The sequence below is a fragment of the Amia ocellicauda genome, chromosome 9 (genome assembly GCF_036373705.1).
Source record: "Amia ocellicauda isolate fAmiCal2 chromosome 9, fAmiCal2.hap1, whole genome shotgun sequence".
Classification (NCBI taxonomy): domain Eukaryota; kingdom Metazoa; phylum Chordata; class Actinopteri; order Amiiformes; family Amiidae; genus Amia; species Amia ocellicauda.
This window is the reverse complement of record NC_089858.1, coordinates 558534-585264: the sequence shown is the minus strand read 5'-3', so window position 1 is coordinate 585264 and position 26731 is coordinate 558534. Positions and strand designations below refer to the sequence as shown.

At 41.6% G+C, this 26731-nt stretch overlaps 1 protein-coding gene across 1 annotated transcript in view; it reads left to right on the top strand.

Annotated features, from left to right (window-relative positions):
- The window catches only part of astn2 (astrotactin 2), a 492640-nt gene that overhangs the window by 424359 nt on the left and 41550 nt on the right, over nucleotides 1-26731 (top strand). Inside the window, exon 20 of the mRNA XM_066712608.1 lies at nucleotides 18331-18472. Within this exon, the coding sequence (XP_066568705.1) occupies nucleotides 18331-18472 (142 nt within the window). The remainder of the gene's footprint in view (nucleotides 1-18330; nucleotides 18473-26731) is intronic.

Here is a 26731-nt window from a genome sequence, read left to right as displayed (position 1 = left end):
TGCCTTGATTCCCCAGCTGGTGTTGTTTTAATCAGCAGGGCCACATTGCATGAGGTTTCAGTAAGGTGTCAGTATTTGCTAGTTTAATAAAACATGTAAACAGTATTGTGTTTATACATAACCAAAACAAAAATGAGGGGAAAACGGGTGTTCCTTATATTGATTAAAAAAATAAAAATTGATTGATTTTTTAATTGTAGATTGATTTGTTAAAACATGTAAAGTAATGTAGGGGCACAGTTTGTGAGCTTCAAGAGGAGAACCTACTAAAAAACCATTAGTCTTCAATTACAACTTAAACGTTAAGAACTAAAAGATGTAAATGCATTTGTTATAGGATAATTAAGAGAGTTTCATGGATGTGTAAAGATGTCTTGAAATATGCGGCCGTTTGAGGTTCTGCTCAGAAGAAATGCTGTGTGACCTTGTTGAGCCGCAGTACCTTCTGTCTGCTGAACACAGGATTGCTTTAAAGTCAACACAGGGGCCATTCATATAAAATGATGCCAAATGGGCCATAGGAAAAATGTCTGCTGCATGGATACAATTAAACATTCTTTACGTTTCCTGTTTTTTCAGCAGGAAAACATTTCAGATACCAAGCACAAATTCTAAATAAGCCCAGCGCTGTAGAGCTTGAGTTTCAATGCTATATGTTTTTCTTCCTGAATTTGGGGACTTTGAAATGCCTCTGTGTATCCAGAAACATAAACACTACACAACGCTGTTTTAATGAATTGTAGTGGCTGTTGTTCGATTGGCACTGTGTATGAAAGACAGTTTTTCAGCCCTGTCCTCACTACTTATTAAACAGTCCAGGAGTGCATTCGTCTCGCTTAGACTTTCTCCCCAGGAAGGTTTTTTTAAATATAAGCCATGGCTGTGAAACTGAAGAGCTAAATTTCCCTCAATCAAACTCATTATGTTTTTCCCAGAAAACCGTATATGAATGCTGTGCAGTAAATACTTTGTGCAGAACTCATGCCTTTACAGGAAGCGTGCAGGTAATGTCGTGTTAAATAAGACCTTATTTGTGCAGTAAATGTAATCTATTTATTCCTGCTCTCATTACACCAGAGTAAATACAGACTGAGGTAAAACAAATACTGCCCTCCTGCTCCCAGCGCATTGTGTCTGACACGGCCAGACCCACATGTGAAGCGCCGAGGAGCTGACGCCACGAGTGGCTCTGTTCACTTCACTGGTGTTCCTGATGTTCGCTGTCAAGTTTTCCTCGTCAGACAAAACAAGATCCCCGGTTTCCACAACACATTTCCCAACGACAAGATTCCTCAATAATTCCAAACAGCTGTGCTTTGTATCTTTCACACCGCCACCAGGTCTGAGGAACAGCAAAGACACGGGTCGACTGTGTGGAAACCCCAGCACTACCTGCATTGCTGCGTGGTCAGGTGACCTTCACAACCCCTGAGGGTGGTTTTCAATGCACCTCTATCTGGAGAAAGCACCTGCGGTGGAGAAAACCGATTCTCCTCTCACCAGACATAGTGGGGTGAAAGTCACAACTCGACAGCACAAACTTCACAACTAAGTCTCCCTCAGAAATACACTATCGGTCAAAAGTTTTAGAACACCCCCATTTGTCCAGTTTTTATTAAAATGTAAGCAGTTCAAGTCCAGTGAATAACCTGAAATGGTACAAAGCTAAGCTGTAAACTGGCAGAGGCCGCCGTCATTCAGAGCCATTCAAAGTCATTAAACGCACAGTCTACTCCGGAGGGGGTCTCATTCAGACGATCGGATTTCTTTGCAAATAGGCTTGTTTTGTTCAGAACAACCTATCAATTAACCCAGTATATAGTATTTGATGTTCTATCAAACACAGAGAACTTCAGATCCAATGATGTAAAATTGTTGTGTATTAGTACACTGTAAAGAGTTTTCCATCTTGACATGTTGAGCTCTCTACGGGTGTGTGTTGCTTCTACCAAAACGTGGATTGTTTTGTTTTGATCAGTAGACTGTCTGAGTACATTGAGATATTAAACCATGTACATTTCTATACAAACTGGGAAAATGTTGCTGTTCTAAAACTTTAGACCTGTAGTGTATGCTCAAGACTTAGGGTTTCTATCAGCCCTGCTTGACCCACTTTTGGGATCCTTGGGGGAAGGAAAATTAAGAACTAGTTATGTATGGAATTGGATGCTGTTTACATTATCAAGAATAGGTTCCAACTTCCACCTGCCTCTCCACGGCTCCCGCTGCAGTCATGACAGATTCTCACGCAGAAGATGAATTCAAAGACGGGCATTGGATTTCGAATAATAGACACAGCTTCCTTATTAGCTTCAAAGTGGGGACTACGTGGGGACTTGATTCAAGTCTTTAAAATCATGAAGGGCATCAACCACATCAAACCAGAGGAGCTTTTCCAGATCAGCAGGGACACACGCACCCGGGACACAAATGGAAATTGGGCTTCAAGGCATTCAAGACAGAAAACAGGAGACACTTCTTCACACAGAGAGGCGTCACAATCTGAACAAACTCTGATCCTTGGATCACTTAGTTATTAATGGACACCAGACGAGCACGATGGGGCCAATGGCCTCCTCTCGATTGGACACTGTCTCATGTTCGTGTGTTCTCTTGTATTCTAATTATTTGTAGATACTACGTGAACAGCAGTGCTACCAAATGTCTAAACATGAACCTCTGAATGATGTCCAGCTATACGAAGTCACAGTATCCTTCAGGTGTTCAACGTGTATAGCTGTGCTATAGAAACAACCTGGCTGAGAGCAGCAGGCACTATTTATTGTGCCTTTTTTTAGCAGAAATGGCACTCGTTTTTAATTGAAATGTTTTACCTGCCATTCACAAAAGAGGGTAATTAAAATGTGCTGCACCCGGCGTTGTGTCTGAGCTTCACTGAACAATGTATTGCATTTCATATAACGTAATCCCAATGGCAGATAAACAAATCACAGTCCTGCTCGGTACAACGAGAGCCGGCGGTCTGTGTTTGTCATGTTAAAACTGTTCCTGTGTTCTTATGATTACTATAAAGCATTATAAATCTGTTGAACTGCAAATGTATTTATGAAAATGTCAGAGGAACTACATGAAATGTTGGAAGCGATACAGTTCAGTCTGTTTCAGCCTAAGATATTTGAACTGTTTTTGTTATTCTAACGTATCAGTGACACAAATTAAAACATGGCTTACGAAATAAATGCTTTATCATTATCGCATGATTGAACACATGTCGTTCTGAGAGGGCCTGGTAATTAATGGATATTGATAAGCATTTGTTGCACATGACCATAAAGGGAACTTAACAGGTTTTGAGAACGAGGAATTCATACACACTTCCTCATGTCATAAGAACATAAGAAAGTGTCCAAACGAGAGGCCATTCGCCCCATCGTACTCGTTTGGTGTCCATTAATAACTAAGTGATCCAAGGATCCTATCCAGTCTGTTTTTGAATGTTCCCAAATTGTCTCTTCAGCCACATCGCTGGGGAGTTTGTTCAGATTGTGACGCCTCTCTGTGTGAAGAAGTGTCTCCTGTTTTCTGTCTTGAATGCCTTGAAGCCCAATTTCCATTTGTGTCCCGGGTGCGTGTGTCCCTGCTGATCTGGAAAAGCTCCTCTGGTTTGATGTGGTTGATGCCTTTCATGATTTTGAAGACTTGAATCAAGTCCCCACATAGTCTCCTCTGTTCCAGGGTGAAAATGTTCAGTCTATCAGTCTCTCAGTAGGACATTCCCTTCAGACCTGGAATAAGTCTGGTTGCTCTCCTCTGAACTGCCTCTAGAGCAGCGATATCTTTCTTGAAGTGTGGAGCCCAGAATTGTCCACAGTATCCAGATGAGCTCTAACTAGTGCATTGTACAGTCTGAACATCACTGCCCTTGTTCTCAATTCTACACTTTTGACAATATACCCCAGCATTCTGTGTGCCTTTTTTGTTGCCATGCTTAACATTGTTTTAACTTCGTCTATGGCATCGTTCGTACTTGGGTTCCTGTCTGTACAAACGAAAGAAAACCCTGATTTCCCCCCCAACACTGTCGCTGAATGCTTTCCCTGTTTCAGTTCAGCAGCCCGTCTGCGCTGCGAGACTCGAGCAGTCGTGTCTGAGCCGCTCTCCCTCACGCTGCAGTATCAGCGAATGCAGGGTCGTTTCCTGTGCGGAGCGCTGCGGCGCAGCTTGGCAGGGACCAGGTGTTACCTAGAGGGGTGATCTGAGGTGAACCCGGGCGCTGCCAAGCAAGGCCAGTCTGAGGGAAGACTGATTTGGCGATTTCTTAAAGAAGTTACACACAGCCGTGACTCCTGTGTCTTACCTGTCTTTAACATTGTGAGCCTTTGCTTTGCTGGTTTGATATCCTTTTTGCCATGTGACTACGTTTAAATCTCAGGGAGGCTTCTGTGTAGAATAGAGAACAAGGGCAGTGATGTTCAGACTGTACAATGCACTAGTTAGAGCTCATCTGGATACTGTGGACAGTTCTGGGCTCCACACTTCAAGAAATATATCGCTGCCCTAGAGGCAGTTCAGAGGAGAGCAACCAGACTTATTCCAGGTCTGAAGGGAATGTCCTACTGAGAGACTGAGGAACTGAACCTTTTAACCCTGGAACAGAGGAGACTACGTGCGGACTTGATCCAAGTCTTCAAAATCATGAAAGGCATCGACCGCATCAAACCAGAGGAGCTTTTCCAGATCAGCAGGGACACACGCACCCGGGACACAAATGGAAACTGGCTTCAAGGCATTCAAGACAGAAAACAGGAGACACTTCTTCACACAGAGAGGCGTCACAATCTGAACAAACTCCCCAGCGATGTGGCTGAAGAGACAATTTGGGAACATTCAAAAACAGACTGGATAGGATCCTTGGATCATTTAGTTATTAATGGACACCAAACGAGCACAATGGAGCGAATGGCCTCCTCTTGACTGGACACTTCAATGTTCGTATGTTCTAATGCAACTCTCAAACGAGCTTCAAGCATTCAGTTCTGTTTTCTCCAGAAAAGCAGACACGCTGTGCGAGATGGATGGCCTACAACCTACCAACATATTGCCGCGGGACACGCATCAGACATTTGATTTATTCTGATTATCAAAACATCCAAAGACATTCTTCTGTCCCGATCGCTTCCAAAAACATAAAACTTTAAAGAGCTTAAACGGCATTTTCCTTTTTCTCCCTCCCTCTCCCGCGCTCTCCCTCTTCATTTAGCATCAGTGGAGCAGCTGAAACCTGGCCCGCACGCTGCATTCTTCCCATTCTTGAACCCGAGCCAGAAAAAATTTCATCTAATTCGAAACCCGCCATTTAAGCCTTTGTTATTTAACTTAGACGCTCTTCAAAGGCAACGCCAGATTAGTGGTAGCATTTTAGCAGTGATCCGGCTCATACAATTACTAACCTTATGAGTGAAAAGACTTGGAAACTAAGAGGAGGGGGCTTTGAAGGGTCTGTTGTTTGTCTGTCTGTGGGGGCAGATGTACTGTCACTTCGCCTTTTTAAAACCTTCGCCTGGTGCAGGTCTCTGCCAGAAAAGGCTCTCACCCTCTTAGGTAACAGACAGTGATAACAGCAACACAGACGTGTACCAGAGGGCAAACGTCAACACAAGGGTTTGTTACCTGTTGTGTATTTGACTTGTAATACACGATATATCTTTGCAAAGTACTTGAAGCTCAGCACAAAAAGACCAGCAAATTGCCACACTCAGAATTTGACCCCTCCCAGGATGCACTGCTCATCCCGCACATTGATAAAAGTGCTGTTTGAGCAGATCGAAGCCGCTCGGACCTCAAGCCATGTGTTTATTTAATTGTACGTTGAACAGCATCCCATTTTGTTCCTGCGCAGGGAACATGGCTGTTGTCTTCTGTATGGCGCTCTGGTCCAGGCCCGTTAAGCATATACAATGCATGGCTTTCTGAGGGGAGTGCGGCTCGGAGGAGGGCTCAGTGTTCTTCCAGAGGTCACATCTGTGGATCGCCCATAAATGTGCCAGATACATAATGGCCAGTTTTTAGTCAATGAATCTGGCATCGCTGTTTCAGTAGTTAATTTGCACAATCGCTCCCCAAGATGTTCTTTCTTCCCTCGGAAGAAAGAAGGGAAAAAGTCAGGACGTGTTAAGATCACAAACTCCAAGGATTGGTGGTTGTGTTTCATACATTTTCAACATGCTTTTACTGCAGTGCTCAGGTCAGGTGATTGGGTAATATGAATTCATACTGAGAAGAGATTTTCATCTTGCAAGTTTGTTTGTTTTCCAGTAGAAAATAAGAAGCCTTCACTGCTTCAGGGAAATGTGAGTTGTTCTAAAGTGGAAAACAAGAATGACAATCACAGATTTGAAACCTAAATATTTAATTTGATATCTTGTATTTGATATCTCAAACAATTGTAATCATGTTTTAATATTAAATATGTCATGGTTTCCTGTTAAATAGTATTCAGCTTCCTAGCATTTACCAATAACCAATCCTTTAGATATAATCTTAATGTCTTATGATGATGATGGTGACGATAATTATTTCACTTATAAATAACTTCTGGTGTCTGTTCTGACCTCTTGCATGGGAAGCAGAAGAACATATCAGCCAGTAGGTGGTATCTAGACTAAGTTTTCCTTTTCTCCGGTAATAAACTGCTCTTGTGAGCTCCAGGAGTCTGTGTCTTTTCTATAATGAAAGCGAGACGGGGACAGTGTTTCAGCTCACAGTATTGTCGTATATACTTATTTTTTGTGGCGTTTTGTGTAGTCTTCCTCTCAGTGTATCAGTGTATTTGGTACAGTTTCTCTAAGTACCAAACGCGCTCAGATATTAAGTAAATTAACTCCACAGCAGACTTGTTTCGAAGGTCTACACAGAATGCCCTTTTACTGTTTAACCGTTTAACTATTTTAACTGGTTATCTGCCTTTCCAGTGGGACAGCTGGTACTTGAATATATGGCTCATGTGAGTATTTTTATGTTTTATCTCTGCTATTTCACAGTTCCAATTACAGGACAGTTGATCTCACTTTCGTATCAGGACACTGGCTGTAATATTGGAGTCAATCCCTCTGTGACCAGTTCTGCAGCGCTGTATACCGAAGTGTTCATTTTAGATTTAAAAATGTGATGTAAATCTACAGGGTTTTTAGCTTAAAACATAATTTATACGAATCTTTGACTGCTTTCTTACTCTTTACTCTCAATATTAAATCAGTTGTAGTTAATTTTAAAGACATTATATATATATATATATATATATATATATATATATATACATGTAGAGTCACACACACTACAAAATAACAGTTTTTGAATGTCAAGAATAAAATCTATATATATATATACAGCTATTGGCTGATAAGATGTTTTGCGGTTCCTTCGTTATCAGGCAGTGAGCTCAGCATTAGATAATGACTGGGGAGGACAGTAGGGTGTCATTTGTCAATGATGTAATTTAACGAGTCTATCACATGGGAGATTGGTGGTCATTAGAGGGGGCCGCTGTGTAGTGTCATGCTGAGGGACCACCCAGCGCTCTTTTTTACTGATCAACGGTGAGACACACACGTTTCCTCACAAAACATTGCAATACCGACCTTAAAAGCACTTCTGATTAATGGATATTAAAATCAGGAATAGTCTGATCCAAAACACTTGGCTAGTTTATCTAATACGCTTGACGTTAAAGGATAGTGGGGATTATACACTCACCTAAAGGATTATTAGGAACACCTGTTCAATTTCTCATTAATGCAATTATCTAACCAACCAATCACATGGCAGATGCTTCAATGCATTTAGAGGTGTGGTCCTGGTCAAGGCAATCTCCTGAACTCCAAACTGAATGTCTGAATGGGAAAGAAAGGTGATTTAAGCAATTTTGAGCGTGGCATGGTTGTTGGTGCCAGACGGGCCGGTCTGAGTATTTCACAATCTGCTCAGTTACTGGGATTTTCACGCACAACCATTTCTAGGGTTTACAAAGAATGGTGTGAAAAGGGAAAAACATCCAGTATGCGGCAGTCCTGTGGGCGAAAATGCCTTGTTGATGCTAGAGGTCAGAGGAGAATGGGCTGACTGATTCAAGCTGATAGAAGAGCAACTTTGACTGAAATAACCACTCGTTACAACCGAGGTATGCAGCAAAGCATTTGTGAAGCCACAACACGTACAACCTTGAGGCGGATGGGCTACAACAGCAGAAGACCCCACCGGGTACCACTCATCTCCACTACAAATAGGAAAAAGAGGCTAAAATTTGCACAAGCTCACCAAAATTGGACAGTTGAAGACTGGAAAAATGTTGCCTGGTCTGATGAGTCTCGATTTCTGTTGAGACATTCAGATGGTAGAGTCAGAATTTGGCGTAAACAGAATGAGAACATGGATCCATCATGCCTTGTTACCACTGTGCAGGCTGGTGGTGGTGGTGTAATGGTGTGGGGGATGTTTTCTTGGCACACTTTAGGCCCCTTAGTGCCAATTGGGCATCGTTTAAATGCCACGGCCTACCTGAGCATTGTTTCTGACCATGTCCATCCCTTTATGACCACCATGTACCCATCCTCTGATGGCTACTTCCAGCAGGATAATGCACCATGTCACAAAGGTCGAATCATTTCAAATTGGTTTCTTGAACATGACAATGAGTTCACTGTACTAAACTGGCCCCCACAGTCACCAGATCTCAACCCAATAGAGCATCTTTGGGATGTGGTGGAATGGGAGCTTCGTGCCCTGGATGTGCATCCCACAAATCTCCATCAACTGCAAGATGCTATCCTATCAATATGGGCCAACATTTCTAAAGAATGCTTTCAGCACCTTGTTGAATCAATGCCACGTAGAATTAAGGCAGTTCTGAAGGCGAAAGGGGGTCAAACACAGTTTTAGTATGTTGTTCCTAATAATCCTTTAGGTGAGTGTATATACAGTTAGGTCCATAAATATTTGGACTGAAACAATTGTCATAATTTTGGCTCTGTATGCCACCACAATGGATTTGAAAGGAAATGATCAAGATGTAGACGTTCATCTTTAATTTGAGAGTAGTTACATCCAAATTGGGTGAACAGTGTAGGAATTACACCCATTTTTATATCTGGTCCCCCCAATTTTAGGTGGCGCAAAAGTATTTGGACAAACTGACGTCAGACGTGTCAGAAAGAGGTATTGAAACCCAAATGGGTCTGTGACGGGACTCACTCTACCTGGGTGACCATTAATCTAGTCAGAAACCCCTCGTTAGATCTGTTTGCAGAGGCTTGTCCTTGTATGTAAGCAGCATGAAGGACACCCCCCAGGACTGGAGTGAGGGTTTGCAGGGGCCCCACCAGGGTGAGGTGTCCAGTCACTCCTCTTCTCCAAGTAAAATTCCCTGTTCACATGGGTTTTGTGTGGTGCAGGGTAGATTAATACACACGACAGGCCTGCGAGAACTGAAATAGCTGACGTTAAAGAAGGAACAGACTCAAGTCCTTATCATGCTTCACTGGATGGCAAAGTCAACTCATTTACTGTGGTAAAAAACTATTAAAACCACAAAACACCTGGACCATTGTTCAGGCTTGTGTCAGGGGGTGGTTGCATTATCTGTCATTGTGTGTCCATTTCGACTTTAAACCGGAAGACATCCGACAGACAGACTACTTGATGAAATCCTCAGACATTGTTGCCGGACAAGGGACAGAGCTCAGCTCACTCGGCACACCTGCGAACAGCGTGACATCAGGATTGCGTTGAGCTCGACTGCAGTAAAGTGTCCGTCTCCGCAGGGGGTGGTCATGCTCTGCTCAGCCATTCGTTTGCATGGGATTGTAGTGATCTTAACTGTTAGTAGTAATCTATTACACAAGCACGCCCGCTTATTGACTGTGATTCCTAATATGTCCTGCAGAGACGTGTCAAAAAATGGCTCACGGAGTGATCCTGCCTTTAAGTTTTTATAGCCTTTACTGTTGCATATTGATTGTTTGTGTTTAATATTCAGCTGTTTTTCTAGCTGTATTCGATTGGTCTGGTGCTTTGCAGCTTTTCTGACAGTCATCATTCGTTTTGATGGGAGTTTACACTCCAGTGTTTCTCAATACTTTTATGCTGCTGAAAAGCCTAGTAGACATCAGAGTTGATTGTAAATTGAGTCGGTCTTTTGATTAATTGAGATTTTTGTTATGATTATTGATACCAGTACAGAAGGTCTTGCTCATTCAGGTAATTTGCAGATGCTTATAATATGCATGTATAATAGATGAGGCATCGCGTTTATCTCGGTAACGAGGCCTCCAGCACCAAGGGGCCGATATGGGCTCTTCTCAGCCACTTATGGAGCAATTATTAACAATCATCCCATTGCGGTACTTTAATCATCTCAATTAGTCATTTTATTACTACAAATTACGCAGACTAGACTAGAGTAGACTGATGTGCCTGGCTGCTGACTCTTATTTAATCATAAATTTGTTTCATTCAAAAGTATAACGAAGCGTCAATTAATGAAAGTGTAGGAACTTGAGTATCATTTGTCAACAGAAGAGTTTTGGTTTTTATCATAAAACAATATTAACAAATGCCCAAATACGAACATGAATGCAGTAATATATTTCACCTGTACAGTAGATACATACAGTGTAAAAAGCAGGTTTGTTTGCTTGGAGCACAGGATTGTCACTGAGTTTCAGACAAGACAACATCCAGTGTTATATTTACTGCAGATAATTCCCCCTCTATTATTATTATTATTATTATTATTATTATTATTATTAATATTATCTAAGCACCTTTATTCAAGATTTACAATAAGTCACGAATAATATAATTTGTATAATTGTTGTGTATTGTTTTCACTGCGGTGAAAATGTTAGATTTTAGAACTTGCCGAAACCATCTTAAAAAAAAAACACTTTTCTTGCTTAATTCACTATGTAAAGAATTATAAATTAAGTAGTGCGTTAAAGACTCAATCCTTCATAAAACACGTCCTTTCAGTGATCGGGCACAACAACCCATCGTAAGTATTGTTTAATTAGTCCGAGCTTGATCTGTTCATTTCTTTATAACTGCTGGTTTGAGTACATAGTGGATTGACTACAGAGGGACCTGTAGGCTCACAAATGAGTTACAGTTCAACCGATTAAGATGAACGCAATGCCCTGATCATAGGCGATCAATAATTGATTTGTCCGTCAACGTACTTCTGTACAATTTACTGTCCTAGGAAGTGACCTTGTGCCCCTGAGCGCCGACGTGGCAGAGCTTTAGATTAGCGTATTGGTCTGCTCGATGTCCTTCGCCTTCAATAACGCTAATAATATTTGAGTGTATATTTCCCTGTAGGGTTGAGTGGATGCTCTTACGCTTGAGGTCATAAGTCACATCCTGAGGCAGTTTCAGGACGTTAAGGAAGAGCAGGTTTTGATAGCCACTGAAATGACAGGCTGTTTAAAATCGCCCTCCAGAACGTCCAGAAAACATGTTTTTGGAAAACCACTGAATTGATTAAAATAATTAGGGGAGTTATTTCATATTATTTTGTATGTTTTATATTTACGTTTTACATTAATTAGTCATCAGAGGGGAAATACAGTCTTCCTTTCTTAATGTTCCCTCTGATATGGCTTTGGTGTGGTAACGGCCGGCACACTGTGGCTGCCTCCACATGTCACTAAAGAGGTGTCAGCAGCTGGGTTTGTGCGTCTGGCCTCACAGATCAAGGAGCCCAGATGCCCTGAAACTTCTGAAGATTTTTTGACGATCAATCCCAGACTTAAATTCTCCCTCATGAGTGTGTTTTCACTCCTGCCCTCGCCATCATGAAATAAGTGCCACTTTCCGCACGCAATCTGTGTGAGAAATCCTGTCTTTGTGATGGTGAAACCCAGCGGTTTCTGTGACATGTCTCTCCGGGGGTGTACGTGTCTCTGCACCTGTGTGTGTGTCTGAGGTGAGACGTGTCCCAGTGGGCCCCCGACTGCACCCCTTCAGCACGCAGCGCTGCACCCCCCACCACCCCCCGGCCGCTATAATGAAGCTTTTGTTTTCATCTTTCAAGCCAGGAACAGAGTAATAATAGAAATCTCCGGCTTGATAGAAACTAATGATGGATAACATGCTCAGAATAAGCCGCGCCGCCCTCTTTTTCAAGCTGGATGTTTAGAGCGGTGCAGAGAAGGGGAAAAAAGCATACAAAATTGTTTCTTCCTTTCTGGGTGATTCAATAAAAGGGATTCCTTTACAATAAAGAGCGCCACATAAAAGCAAGGCGGCCCTCTAATCCGATTTGAGTGATGCTGGCAGTCCAACAATGGGAAGCCGGGGAGATATGACAGACAGCAGGCAGTTAACTCTGTTAAACAGGGTCCACCTGTCAAGGGGTTTTATTTTAGTCGCTATCAGGAACTTTGAAGATACATTTCAATAACAATGTAAGGCCCACAAATGAGCCTCAATTATTTTTTAATTCTCTCCTCTTTGTGTGCCGCCTTTTCCCCACGGCAACGTGAGTTTTTTGCCGAATGTCTGTTTTATTTTATGGCCAGAGCCACGTGGGAATTGGGATTGGAGGCAGTGGTGCACAAAAGATCAAGGTAGTGGGCGATGTAGAGGGCGGCGGGAGAAAGGGTGAGTTGAGGTCCACAGTAGGGCAGTAATATAAATTTTCCCAGAGGAGATTGACTTCCTTCCCTCTGAGAAAACCGACAAAGTGCAGTATTGGTGAGTGAGTCTCGAGTTTGATTCAATGCGAGAATTCATCTCTATGGCGTCTTTGAACTTCTCTGTCCTGTTGTTTAAAGCTCAATGTCTCCCAGGGTTTTCATTTTGAGCACATCGGATGTGTCATATCTTTATATTTGTCTTCTCCCTGGACATTGATCCACCCTCCGAGATGGAGGTTCGAGCGCCGGACTGTTGGCTGGTGGTTGGAGATACAGGCAGTTTGTCTTTCAGAGGATTTACAATGCTGGTGCACTTCTGTACTACACCGGCTGCACCACACTCTTAACTGCACTACACAACGTTTAAGTCTACCCGATTCCATGCATTTTTCTAATGTTGTGTTATGTATTGTATTATGTGTTGTGTGTGTGTGCTATGAGGTGTCATATTGTTTTGTTTTCATTGAAATGCTTTGGTGAAACAGTAAAACTCTCTTCCCGTGAATTAATGTGACAAATGAGAGAAAGCCTCTAAACTATCTAATGATGACGTGTTGAATGAATTATAACAATTAAGGTTTTCAGACATGGACCTAAGGAAGTAATGTTGCTTACACAACAGATTGTCTCCTGAATAACTTATCACACAGGAGTAATTTATTGTTTTTATTGAGTAGCTTGACTAAAATAAAAGAAGCGTGTAGACTAGATTTCAGAAGGAGCATCAGAGAGATCAAGCTAATGAAGTCAATGTCTTTTGTGTTAAGTTTTTAAAAGCAGTGTGCTCACTGACAGGCAGCACAGTGGAACCGTAAAAATAAGCAACGAAATAAAAACATCCACTTGAAGGTTCTGCTGGAGTATTTTCTTAATTGTGGGTTTGGGTATTTGGCAAAGAATATGCCACAAGTCAAACTCTATTTGGTGTTTTATGATGGCCAGTAAACTACAGGACTAGTGTAAACAGTGAGTATTCAGCAATGCAACATGGAGGGGTTGACATTAATACATTGGTATTCTGACATGTATTGTATGTGTGTTTATAAGTCTGTCAGTGTATGTGTGTATTCACAGATAAAGATACACATGTTACTGTCATCATCGGATGGTCAAGTTTTTGTTACATGATCGTGGGAAGACAGCAGCAGCATGGAGACAGGTTAACATAGCAATATTTGTACATTTTGTGGTAAAATAAAGTTTAGGGCTATTGCTGAGGCTACATTGTGGTTTAGGCTAGCATTAGGACAGCATTCTCCAGTAATCGGACATCTGTTAGGGTTAGGGGCTTGTGGGTTTACGAATATGTGTGCATGTTAAATTCTGAGTTTATTTATGGTCAATTGCAGCAAATGGATCTTACTTGTCTAAAACAATGTCACGTCTTTCTGTTTCGCACTACAATCCAGTGTTACAGTTCAGAATTAAGATTCTGAACATTATTTAGTTGTTTGATTGTTTAATGGCTGTCCTTGTGTTAATTGTCGTTGTGGATGTTTTTTGTGTAGTTTGATGTAGTTTTTGATATAAGAAAGTTCTACAAATTAGTAGTTAGATTAATAATTATGTTTAGCCACAATAGAAGGTTCTGGATATTCTGCAACCTTGTCCTCTCAGTAATAGTGTTCTAGGTCAGGGATGCACAATTAGAATTCAAAGAGGTCCAGTGACTCTCCCCAAAGGTCCAAACCATTAAAATTTCTAACTTGCACTATGATTCGTGGGCATATGTAGTTCTTTTATATGTATAGCTAATAAACAAAGTACTACATTTCAATAACATTTCAACAATATGTATTGCACATTTTCAATGCAGACACATTAAACATGAGGTAAAATAAATATGCAGCCTAATCAGAAATAAAAGTAGGCCTATCACAAATGTTATAATTTCAAGCAAAATAAGACTGCATCTTTACAAAAGAATTACAAAGAAACTGCCCGTTTCTGAAAAAGGTGTTTTGATTTTTGAACAAATAAGAAAACACAGGTTTAATATTTATCTTTCCAACTCTCTCCCAATTCACTTCTCCATCTCTTCTTTAGTGAGAGAAATTGGCTTTTGCTTGCCCTGCCAGTAACTTGAACTTTGGCTGGAAATACATCTTCTGTTAGTATTTCACTCTTTCTTGCTGCTGTTGTACATGACATTGGGATTTTCTTGATCTTTTTACACAGCTTGTCTTTTTGTTTACCGTCAAGTAAAGTTTCAGAAACAACATTCATGCACTCCATCACCACTCCCCCATCAGTAAATGGCTTTTGGTGTTTACCCAAAATCCAAGCTATTTTAAGTGAACATTTGTTGCACATTGTTGGGCAGTGAATGCATGGGAGAGGACTCGGGTGGACCGATCACACTGGGCTTTGAGTTTGTTTATTTTGCGTGCCGTCACCTCAGACTGCTGTGGATATGTTTGCTCAAATCAAATCAAATCAAAAAAGATCTGTGCTTTGTCTCATAGTGGCGCTTCACATTGGCACTTTTTATTAGAGCCACGGTCTCTGAACATATCAGGCAGAGTGGTTTGATACTCGCTGCGGGAAGGATAAAGGCATATTTGTCTGGCCACTCCTCTTTGAAAGCTCGATTTTCTGTATCAACTTTCCTGACTTTTTCTCACGTCATTCTATCATTTCTCCTCTCGCTCCCGCTTTTGCTTCTCTCGCTGTCTCTCTCTCTGACAACATCAGTCTCCTAACATGCATTGTAAACATTCGCTTTGATTGGCTGAGTTTCGTGAAGTGATTTAAATAATGCACATGATTGGACAACACACAGTTGAGCCAGCGCAGTATTTGTACATTGGAAAAAAAGCATCGCTTCTTCAGTATTTAATTTAATTTTTTTAAATGAGAAATGTGTCAAGGTCTGGGTCTGGACCGAGGTCCGCCAATTGTGCATCTCTGTTCTAGGTTGTCCTTCAGTCCTTTCCTCTGAGTTTTCATAGCAGAGGCCTCTGGAGCGAAGACCACCAGTGCCCTTGGCTTTCGCTCAGCTGATCTGTATTTAGAAAAAGCTAGAACTCTCTTTATATGGACACATGGGCAGGACGTACTGAAGGGAGGTTTCTCCTGCTAGCACCCAAATATACGAGTACCGTCTCAGTCTTGTGCTGCCAATAGAAGCGAACTGTCTACAGGAATGTAGGAACTGTGAAGATGGCGGTCGATCAAAGCAGCAGTGATACCTGAACTAGTGAGATGCTCAATATCGCCAGCATGCCCATGTTTACACTTTGGAAGTTATTGTTTTCATTTTGATCTACAGAGCCAGCATGTGTTTGTTTAATTCATTAGTGAATAAATGTTCCTCTTGTTTAACTTTGCTGGAGAGCCATCTGCTCATTCCGTCTGTTTGTGTCATTCCAGTCCATACCAAGCCTCAAGCGTCCATGGGACAATTCACGTATGTGCCAGCGTGGCACAAATTGCCAGTGCTGGAAGAGCTGATGAAGATGAGTTGAGAAGAAGCTGATGATACTAATTTCAGATGTTTTTACTCTGTAAGCACGGTGAAAAGTCCTGTCATATGTCTGAATATCTATTGAACTACAGACATTGTGTCGCATATCTGCTGAGAAAATGGTCAGGAGTTGCTGCTTCCTGGTTAGATTTCAACTTCGTCTGCTGCTTTGGCAGGAATTGACTGTGACCCAAAAAGAGAGGAGATCCACTTAGTCTAACAATAACAACAATCGATTTCAGCAATCACTGTTCGGAGGAATAATTGAAAATAACACAAGCTCTCGGGTTGGCAGTGTATGTTAACAAGCTGCTTTGGAAGGGGGCATCAGGTGTTGAGTTGGGTTTGAATCAAAACGCTGAGATCTGAGCAGTCCTAATGGGAATGAAAACACTCTGTCTAGTTTATCTTTCGGGTCCAGGGCAGAGAAACTGAGAGCTCTGATGTTAGTGTTGTGTGGCAGGAGGGAGAAATGTTGGCCTGAGCTTCTCATGAGCTTCACATTCACTGAAGACAGCTGCATTGCAGAACCAGACTAAAGTGAGCACCTAAACACATACACATTGTGCCTCTCCTGATTGTGTCACCTGTAAAGCCTTTCATTCTGTGTCAGACAATGTAGGGAGCTTGTGTTCTGGGTTGTTACACAGTTCAGATGAAGGCCAGCTGTGATATTTGCAAACCATCTACCAACATGGGCGATCAAACCATGAGCGAACCCAGATCACAGCTAAACACATCTTGTGGAAAGACTAATGAACCGTTCACTGTCGATCTTCTGTGTTGCTTTAATATGCGTCATTACTAGAAAGCAAGAGCAGCTCAGTAACATATTAAACAAACCTTTTTTTCATTTTTTCTGTGTTGTACATGACTTTGGCTCAGTTGTGCCAGTGGAATGTGTGCAGGAAGCGTTTCCTTTGGAGACGGCTCTTTCTAGGAAAATGTCAAATTATTCATTTCAGAAAGATTTAGTTTTTTCTTTTTCTGTTTTCCCCAACGTAGACATATTCCTTCTGTTTACATATTGGCTGAAACTTAATTATTCTTTGCATCTCCCGACAATTGCTTTGACTCCAAATCCACTTGATTCTTTAAACTATTTTGACAGCTCTTTTTCGTAAGAGTCCTGGTCCTGTTTAATCCACTGTTATTCTGTTTCAAACCAGGTTGTCTAATATTTTAGAACTGTATTTTGAGTGTCACACTGGCTCACAAGTTCAAAAGATGAAGAATGATCGTGAAGCTAGATTTAACTACAAAAAGAAAAACTCCCTCCAGTTTTACCATATTTGGATCTCAGTCACATAACACTTCTATTGTAAATACAGTTGAGCATATCTGTCACTGACCAAGAGCTGACAATGTTTGGTGGATCAAAGGATCACGAACAAAAGTGCGTGCAAGGGACAAATCCGAGCACAATATCTCGAGATGTTAGACAGGCATTAAAGGGAAACTGAATTAAATAAATACATACCCACCAGTACATATTCCGATTATGTTTACATTGTTCTTCGTTATAAACATAACAACCCTACCAATGTGGAGAAAACAAGCAATACAGCATCACTCCAGTCACAGCCCAGAAACCAGCAAACTAGCCCTGATTGTGTTGAAGTGCACCTTTTCTTCCGCAGTAGGTGGCAGCACTAGGAACTTGCATCCCAATACTAGAGACGTATCCAAAACTCTGAGGCAAATCATAATGACAGCAACTGTAATTCTGTGAATGTTCATGTTGTTCAAGTATTCTTGTTTACCTTGCATTATGTATGTTTTGTTTTCATTGTTTTCCCGAGGTTGATAATTTACCATTGTGAAGAAGAAAACAGACAGATTATTGAAACTTCACATCCCAGGAATACAGACCTTGCATGCGATGCTTGAGCAGTTTTATAAGAATCAACAATCCTGTTTGTAATGCTTCTGTGAAGATGCATTCGTGGGTGATTAATACTATATCATGTGATCAGATGAGGTAGTTTCTTCAGAAGGTGCAGAGAAGCAACACTCAGATGTAATGTTCATGGAATGGACAGCATGTCACCATTAATCGCATGTTAAATGTTTATTTTTTTATGTTATTGCTTTTAATTTGATTTTCTTCCGTTGTTGCTTTTTATTGACAGTGACTGCTGAAGACTCCTGTCTCCTCTCTCGGGGAGGTGCTCAGTATCGCTGTTGACCTGTTGTGTCTCCTCTCTACAGGGGAGGTGCTCAGTTTTGCTGATGACCTGTTGTCGGGCCTGGGCTCCTCCTGCGTGGTGGCAGGCAAGCGCCACAGTGACCGCCCCCACACCGTCGTCTACTCCCTGGTTTTCAAGTGCCTGGAACCAGACAGCCTCTACAAGTAAGTGGCCTTCGCCCGCATCACGCTGTGGGATTCGCAGCGGCCGCTGGTGGAAGTGAAGACCACGTACTATGTTGGAGCTCAATATGTATATAATTACATTTGGTTCAAAACAAAGTCCAGTGAGTTTGAAGATCACAAGATTAGTGAAAACAGAAATAAAACAGTTTTTAAGTCAGTACTGAAAAGGTAGAACGTGTTCATGAGCTCAAATTATCACAGTCACTTTCATTTTATTTTATTTCATGCATCTGATATGTGTCTCACAGCACTGCAGACATGAAAAACAGCTTAAATCAATCCCCAAAAAACTGCTCTGAACAGAGGCCTTCAGCTGGGTCTTATGTACAAATACTGTGAGTCTATCTGAATGACAAAATAACTGCATTCTGCTGGTAGCAGTATTCACTTTGTGTCATTCAATGTCAATACAGTTTATAATATACTATATTTTTACTAATTCCCATCTTATAGAAAGCATTTCACCTTCAAGACACCCTGCACTTCACCCACCCGAGCGGGCCAGCAGGCTTCAAGAGTGGGTATAACTCAATGGATCATATTCATCGTCCAAGCGGTACTAGAAAGATGTTGAGAATACGAGCTGGTGTTGTGTCTGGATTTTATCGACTACGAGAAAGTATTTGATTCAATGAATACAAACTCAGGCCTCAGGGCTCCAAGAAATCAAAACACTGAGGTAACGCACATCAATCTTATTACATACAATAGACGTTAATAGATTATATTTATCAAAATCAAATCCATGTCCTAGAAGAATTTATTAGGCAAAGGGTGGTCACACTAAATATGGATTTGATGTAGATTTTTCTTCTGCTCACTCACTTTGCATTTAGTTTATTGATAAATATAATCTATTAACATGTCTATTTTTGAAAGCATTCTTACTTTACAGCATTTTTTCACACCTGCCTAAAACTTTTGCACAGTACTATATATCTACAACAATTACACGTCGATGATTCGACTCCACCAGGACACAGAAGAGATGGAGTTGATCGCTGCAGAACTCCTCGCAACAATTGAGTTTTTCGAGACTTTGGACTGGCAAGAGAAAGGAATCAAGATAAATTGAACTGACTTGATCAACCTTCAATTTGCCAGTTAGATCATGTTTCCAAAAAAACCTGGAGACCCACAGCTTCAAATTCAATAAGTCAGTTTCTTGGGTGGAAGTAACTAATTAACTCGAGTAAGAACCAAGTCATGTTCAACAACTTTGTTAAAACTAAGAAAATGTAAGGAGATCACAAGAGACTCGAGGAAGTTTAAACCTTCTACCTTGCACAGCAAATCAACGCAGATGGAAAAATCCAAAGAGTGAAAATGGGATTGAATCCATTTGGAAGAAAGGAAGTGACCCCATTTGCTTGAAAATAAAGTTTTTGAACAATACATATGACGAGTGCTCACGTATAGCCCTGTTATCTGGTCAATAAACGCAACAATTATACAAAAACTGGAATCCATTCGATGGAGAAACTTTGAATTGGAATAACAAGAAAAGACAGAAAATCAAATGCGTGAATCAGAGAACAAACAAAAGTATGTGACATGATTGAAAGAGTGAAAATATTAAAATGGCAATGAGCCGGACACACAGCGAGAGGAACAGATCAGAGATGGACTGGAGAACTTAAATAATGGATCCCAAGAGATGTGGAAAGATCTAGAAGAAGAGATGGGGAGAATAAATGGGTGTGACCTGGAGAAGAGACGCTGTACAGCCCTTTTTTCCAATAAGATAGATAGATAGATAGATTGATAGCTTTGGCAATACTTGTCTATCCCTGACATGCCAATAAAGCTCATTTGAATTTAATTGAATTAATAGTTACATACACATACAGCATTTTAAGAGCTGTAAAAACAAACCACCATGAGGAATATCCTCACAGTTTAGATATAATGTGAGTAATCTTGTATTCAGTTGCCGTATGGTTCTGTAGCACTGGACTGGTGTTAAATCGCTGTTTTAGAGGTCTCCAAAGACAGTTGCGAACTACTTATTAAAAACTTGTAAAAATAAAAATGTCTTCCCCTAGTATTTCATTACAGATGTAAACATCGTTGTGGCTAATTGGAGAAATTATCAAACCGAAAAGTCTTGTTCTTTGTACTTGTGCAATATAAGTTGTTGTTTTTTCTCCTTGTATGGCACAGCTAGAAAACAAAATTAATTTAATGACCTTCAATTATTAAAAATGAGAGTAAACACCTGGGCACGTAGCCATCGCAGGGCTGGGTGCATTACAATCCTAGACTTGGGATACTTTTCTGGATAGTAATTAACTCAGTGCGCAGTAAATCATTTAGAGTTCTCAAAATGTCTTTCAGTGTGGAAAATAAAAAACAATCACAAAAAATAATAGAAAATACATGAACACTTTTTAAATGCTCTGCTCCCATCTCTGCCAGATAGCAAAATCGCTCCTTCAACTATAACAAAGCAGGAATGCTAATGCTAGTGTTAGTGCTGATGCAGCCTCCCCTTCTCACATCATGGTAGTTTTTTCTGGCGTCGGACCTTGAACGCTTCTCTGTGCATCTGCTCTCCAAAAATATGTTTCTGCAGATTGGCCAATGAAAAATGTTTGAAGACTGAAGTTAGATTTATACTTATACGCACTGACAAAGAAATGATCATTCCCCTGGCTCTATTGCTTCCATTACCGCTGAAGACCACACATGACCAAACAACGTCTCCCGCTCGCTGCACAATGCGATGGAACTGCTGGAGCCGGTGCCAAGGGACGCTGCTGGCTGCGTCTGCGAGCCTCTTAACTTACTTTTAATTGGTGTGGTACATGGCATGGCAGACGATCGCGTTGAAATCAATGGATCGCTTCCTGCACTTGCACACCAGCACTTCATTAAAACCCATAAAAGGTGATTGCAGCTCGACTCCGGACGGAAGATGCCAGGGCCCTGTGTGTGTTTTCGTTTACCCCAGCTGAACTCCAGCTAAATGCATGTCTAGCACCTCGGGCTGTAAGTCTATTGTTTCAAACAGCCAAGACCAGGGAACTGCGCAGGGAAAACATTACTCTCAGAAACAGAATATGTGTCGCGAAAGCCAAAATCTAAAATATGTAGGACTTTATGATTCTGCTTGTAATTTTACATGTAATAATTGGAAACATGTTTGCATCGAGGGGCAGAAATTCCTTCTTCTTTTCTTGGCCCCCATATCAACACAAGTGACAAATCTGGCATTTTTCAGTGATGGTATCAATCATAGGATCTTTGATTAATAATATGGATCTCCAAAGGCTAGAGCGTTTCAAAGTGTACAGTCCTGAATTTACGAGCATGTCATGTTAAGATGTGACTTTCAAAGGATGCTTTAGACATGACTTTCTGGAATCGCAGTCAGTTGCCCCTTCCAGCTGGATTGAGCGACCGTGTCTTATTGTACGTTCGGTGCCATTCGTCAGACTGCTGAGATTATCTGTAAAGCGAACAGCTTTTCCACTCTTTAAATGGGGGGGAGGTTTGTTTCTTCCTTGTTTCTTTTTCAAAAGGCAGAAGAAGACAAACATACGATCACAGGTAGATGACCTTGTCCGGACCGTCTGTCCTCAGCAGGTCCCTGTGTGGACGGGGAGGCTGTGTGGGGTTCAGAGAATCCGCAAATGGACATTTCTCTTCATGCGTTTAGGATCACCCCACCACGAGTCCCCAGGCAAGTCTGGAGAGCAAATTATTTTTTCCTGAACTACTTATCAGTTACATAAGGGGCAGCAAACCAACCCTTGGTGTTTTATTTCAACTGAGAAGCATCATCATGTTAAACTCCAGTTACAACACTATCTAATTTCATGATTTTTTAATACCATTTCACATTACCTTATATGTGCATGACCTGCTGCTTAGTAGGCCCTGAGTTAGAAAATACTAAACGTATCGCTGGCACACAACGAGGCGTAAGCTGTACCGTTGCTGTGTTCACTTTGATTGTTTCCTTATTCTGGATTTATTAGATCTCCCAGTGTTCGGTTCCCGGCCCTGGAGTCAAGCCCTGAACGTTGCTCTCCGAGTGAAACCACACAGCCTGATCAGAGAGGCTGAGGAATGTGTGAAATTCAACGACACGCTCCGACATCGAGATACCAGCGGTGCGTTTGCCTTTTTGGTGTCAACAAGGGTAGTTCATTATCATTAAACAAGGCGATCCACCGATAAATCAGGAGGTTTGGGTTTCGAGACATTCCTGTACGTCCAGAGGAACGGGGTTTTCAGAGAGCGGGTCGTGTCTGGGGTCCTCTGCCTGTTGTTTGAGCCATCCTGGTCAATTCCCTTGATATGGCTAAAGGATCCTTCATATCTCCTTCCTGGCACTGCTCTGCAGACCTGCCAGCAAACCCAGTGTAAGACAGCAGCTTCACCAGTGAGACGGACACATTAATTTCTGCTCCTTCATTACAGTCTTAATGAGGTCATGTTTACTGTCCATCAGTAGCATCTTGGTTTTGGCATCAAAGGTCTGAAATCTCAAGAGCTTTCCAAGGCATTAGAAATGTTTTAGAAACATAAGTTGCACATTCTGTTGTTATTATTATTTATTCTTCTTTTTGCACCATTAGTTTTGTCATAAATTGCAAGCAGCTTTTCTAAATTGAGTTTGGATGGCCTCCCCCTGGGTCGAGCGCTTTCAACTCTAAATCATAGCAAACCGAGTGTCCAACTCACTGGAGGACATTCACTTTTAATTCTGGAATTTCTAATGTGAAACACTTTATATATAATTTTGGTGCCGAATCCTGCTTTTGGGACTCGCAGAGGAATTCCGACTCCGAATTCCTAATTTCCCCTTTTTTTTTTTTTCCTTCGCTCAGACTAGCATTCTCAGTCTGTTTTGTCTGACCTTGATTTTTTTTTTTTTTTTTTTTTGGCTCGGGTGAACTCTTAACAAAACAATTGCGGGAAATAATATGGAAGTCATCTACTGCACAGTATGGTTCTGCTTCTACAGCAATTTTGAAAACTCTGTCAGGTTATGAAAGCAGGGCCCATATATCTAACCTATTACTGTCATGTTTAGACATCCTTTCAACAAGCATCCTCCACACTGGGTTTGATTGTGTTTTTATCATGGGGCTTCCTCACACGACATTGATTTGTAAACGGTGATCTTGAACGGTTTGCTGCACAGAGCAGTGTAGCAGAAGATTGTCCCCATGTAAATTGGTGAATAAATAACATACTAGATATTTTTTCTTCTTCTTCTTCTTCTTCTTCTTCTTCTTCTTCTTTCCAAGCATAATCCTCAGCAGGCTGCATCTGGCACAGGGCAGGACTTGATCAAGTCCAGATTGATTATTTAAGATCAATGAAGGATGGGGACTGTTTCTGTGGTCTTGATTTGTGAAACAGAAAATAAAGTTTTCTCTGCTTGTACTGGAGATGATAGTGAGCTCTCAGCTCAGATTTCTACTGGATTCTCTCAAGCTGAAAGCAGCCCCATCACTCTGTTTATCCGGGCGGCTCATGGCGCTGACCCAGCCAAGACCCTTCCTCCATCCCCAAACTTCCTTGGATCCCCAGGTCCAGCCCCCAGGGAAAGACATGGTTTCCCACGTATGCAGTAACACGGGTCCATCTAAATATGACCAACGCAGGTGGTGCCATGTTGGCCTCCCAGTGTGGTTCCTGGTTGTGTGGATCTACACCCTTCCCATTGTCCCCTGTGTGCCTCCGCCGACAGGGAATTTGCATCCTGGTGTTTTTGTCAGCGGTTACCTTGGGAAGACGCTGCAGTGTGACAGAGTTGATGACATCATAAACAGTTGTTTTGAAGTCTTGAAATAATTGTCTTTCTCCCTCAAGGCCGTTCTCATGAGCCACAGTTTCCATGACCCTTGTAATGGCCCCCGTGCTTTAGCTAGGCCAGTGAATACTCTTAAGAGATGGTTTAATTCCTAATTATGTCATAGTCACTGTTAGTTTGAAGGTTTGAAGGGAATATCCTACTCTGTCCTACTCTTTCATAGGAACATAAAGTGTACAAGCGAGAGGAGGCCATTCGCCCCATTGTGCTCGTTTGGTGTCCATTAATAACTAAGTGATCCAAGGATCCTATCCAGTCTATTTTTACAGGTTTCCAAATTTTCAGCTTCAACCACATCACTGGGGAATTTCTTCTTTCCGTTTCCTTGTACCTGGTGGCTTTACTATCTGGATTCACATTCCATCAAGGCTCAGTTTTTGTTGCTTTTTGAGCATTTGATTCACGTCCAGCGGGGGTTCAACCCCTGAGCTGGAATGACCTTTTCTCTTCTGATTTTAGGTCCCAGTTCTGTAAACAATTCCTGCATGGCCTAGATCAGACCTGTTTATAATTACTTTTCACTGTTTGACCACAAGACTCCGCAGGAGACCCAGCGGACAGCCAGGCTCGTGTTGAAGCGCTCGGCCTGGAGGACCAGAGCGGGGAAGTGACCTGCTGTAACCCTGGGCTCCAGCCATCAGCAGTCTGCTTTAACCCTGTTTAGGGTGGTCTGTGTTTGACAGGGAAGTCCACAGAGACTATCACCTGCACAGCACGTGCTTCTTGAAAATCAGCACTTTCCTGGCAGGCCTGGGTAACAGATTAATCAGGGGAACAGCTTAGTGCATTGAACCCTTCCTTATACCACTTTTTTGGCCTTATAATAAATGGCGGTGCGTTTCATCCCATTCTGCTATTGAGGCTCTCATTTATCATACTGGAGAAAAATAGTATCTCATGCGCTCGCTCTCCTTGACTCAATTTCCATAAATTCCCTGAGCAAGAATGGTATTTGGTGTTTACTATACTTATTAAGCTTTCATATTTAACTTTTTAATGCCCCCATACTTGAAAAAAGTATCCGCGCCAAGCTAATACAAATCAATCACCCTAATTCCAGATACTTTACTTGATTACATCGATAAAATAGAAGTGCTTTGGAAATCTCTTTATATTCCTTCATTTGCTCAGGACCCATAGCTTCAATGGCCAACAGTAGAGCAATAGAGGCCTTGGTTTATGTACTACTGTTCATATTTTATTTGTAGGGAAGATGCCATTTATAATGAGCTGTTATTATGAACTTCTTAATTGACCTACACAGATTTGTGTTTGTTTTTGAGTATTTGTTTAGCAGATGGTTTATTTTGTGGTTACGTATTTGGCTCACCCTTGTGGAAGTGGTTGTTTTTTGCATTATTGTACAGTTTGGTGTAGGGAGTTTGCAGTCGAGCAAGGGAGCAATGAAGAGACGGAGCAGTGCAGCAAGGCAGTTGAGTTGATATCCTACGGCCATGGATGTCTGGTAATGCCGGTGATGAGAACATGACAGATGAGTCTGAGTCTTTTGCCCAAACCCTATGGAGAGAGAACGATGACTAGCTTTGAATCCTGATGGCATTCCGCTCCAGATGCCTTGCTGACTCATGTTACAGCCCCAGTGAGACCAGTTATCTGATTTTGGGAGCACATATTTTTCCGCTTCTGGCAAAGCAAAGGCACATTAGCATAAATGTTTAAAGAAAGAGCTTGACTGACTGGCCCTCAAGGAGTGAGACCTTGAAATACTATCACATCTGTGCCGTGATGTCCCTTATAGCACGGACTCTCCGCTACGTTTCCTTAGGCCTGAAACACTTGGCATCAGTTGAATAAAAACAGTTTACATTTAAATCTTGTTACCGGTGGGGAGTAAATCTGAATGAAAGCCTTCAAAAAATTCCTTAGTATGGGAAGCATTCAGAAAATCTGACCACTCAGCACTTCCACAATGACGACGCCGACTGCCAGCAGAGTTCGACTGTGTTTTTGTTTGTTGTTATTTTGCGTTCTTGTCCCTCACCGAAGCTTTACTACATCTAAAGAATTTTGACAACCATTTAAAAGTCTCCCCAGGAGAAACATTTTTATGGGGTATGCAATAACCGTGTTATCACATGACCGCTGTATGCCAGTCGCTGGCCTACTTGCCAAACTTGAAGCTGGCATTTCTCTGGAGTTTAAGGATGCTGGGCAAAGGCTAATGGTTGCACAGATGATCAGATTTGGAGACTTTTCTTTAAAGTGGTTATCAGTGGAGCTTACTTGACATAAATTAGTCCTCGGCTGCATCATCACCATCCTGAGGAGTGTGTTCTTGGGCACCGGCACCGACCAACCTCCGTCCTTGGGTGACAGTTTGTTCAGTGTTGAGGAGCAGCTGAAAAACGGCTCAGGTCATGTTGCTTGTCTTGTGTTTATATGTATTA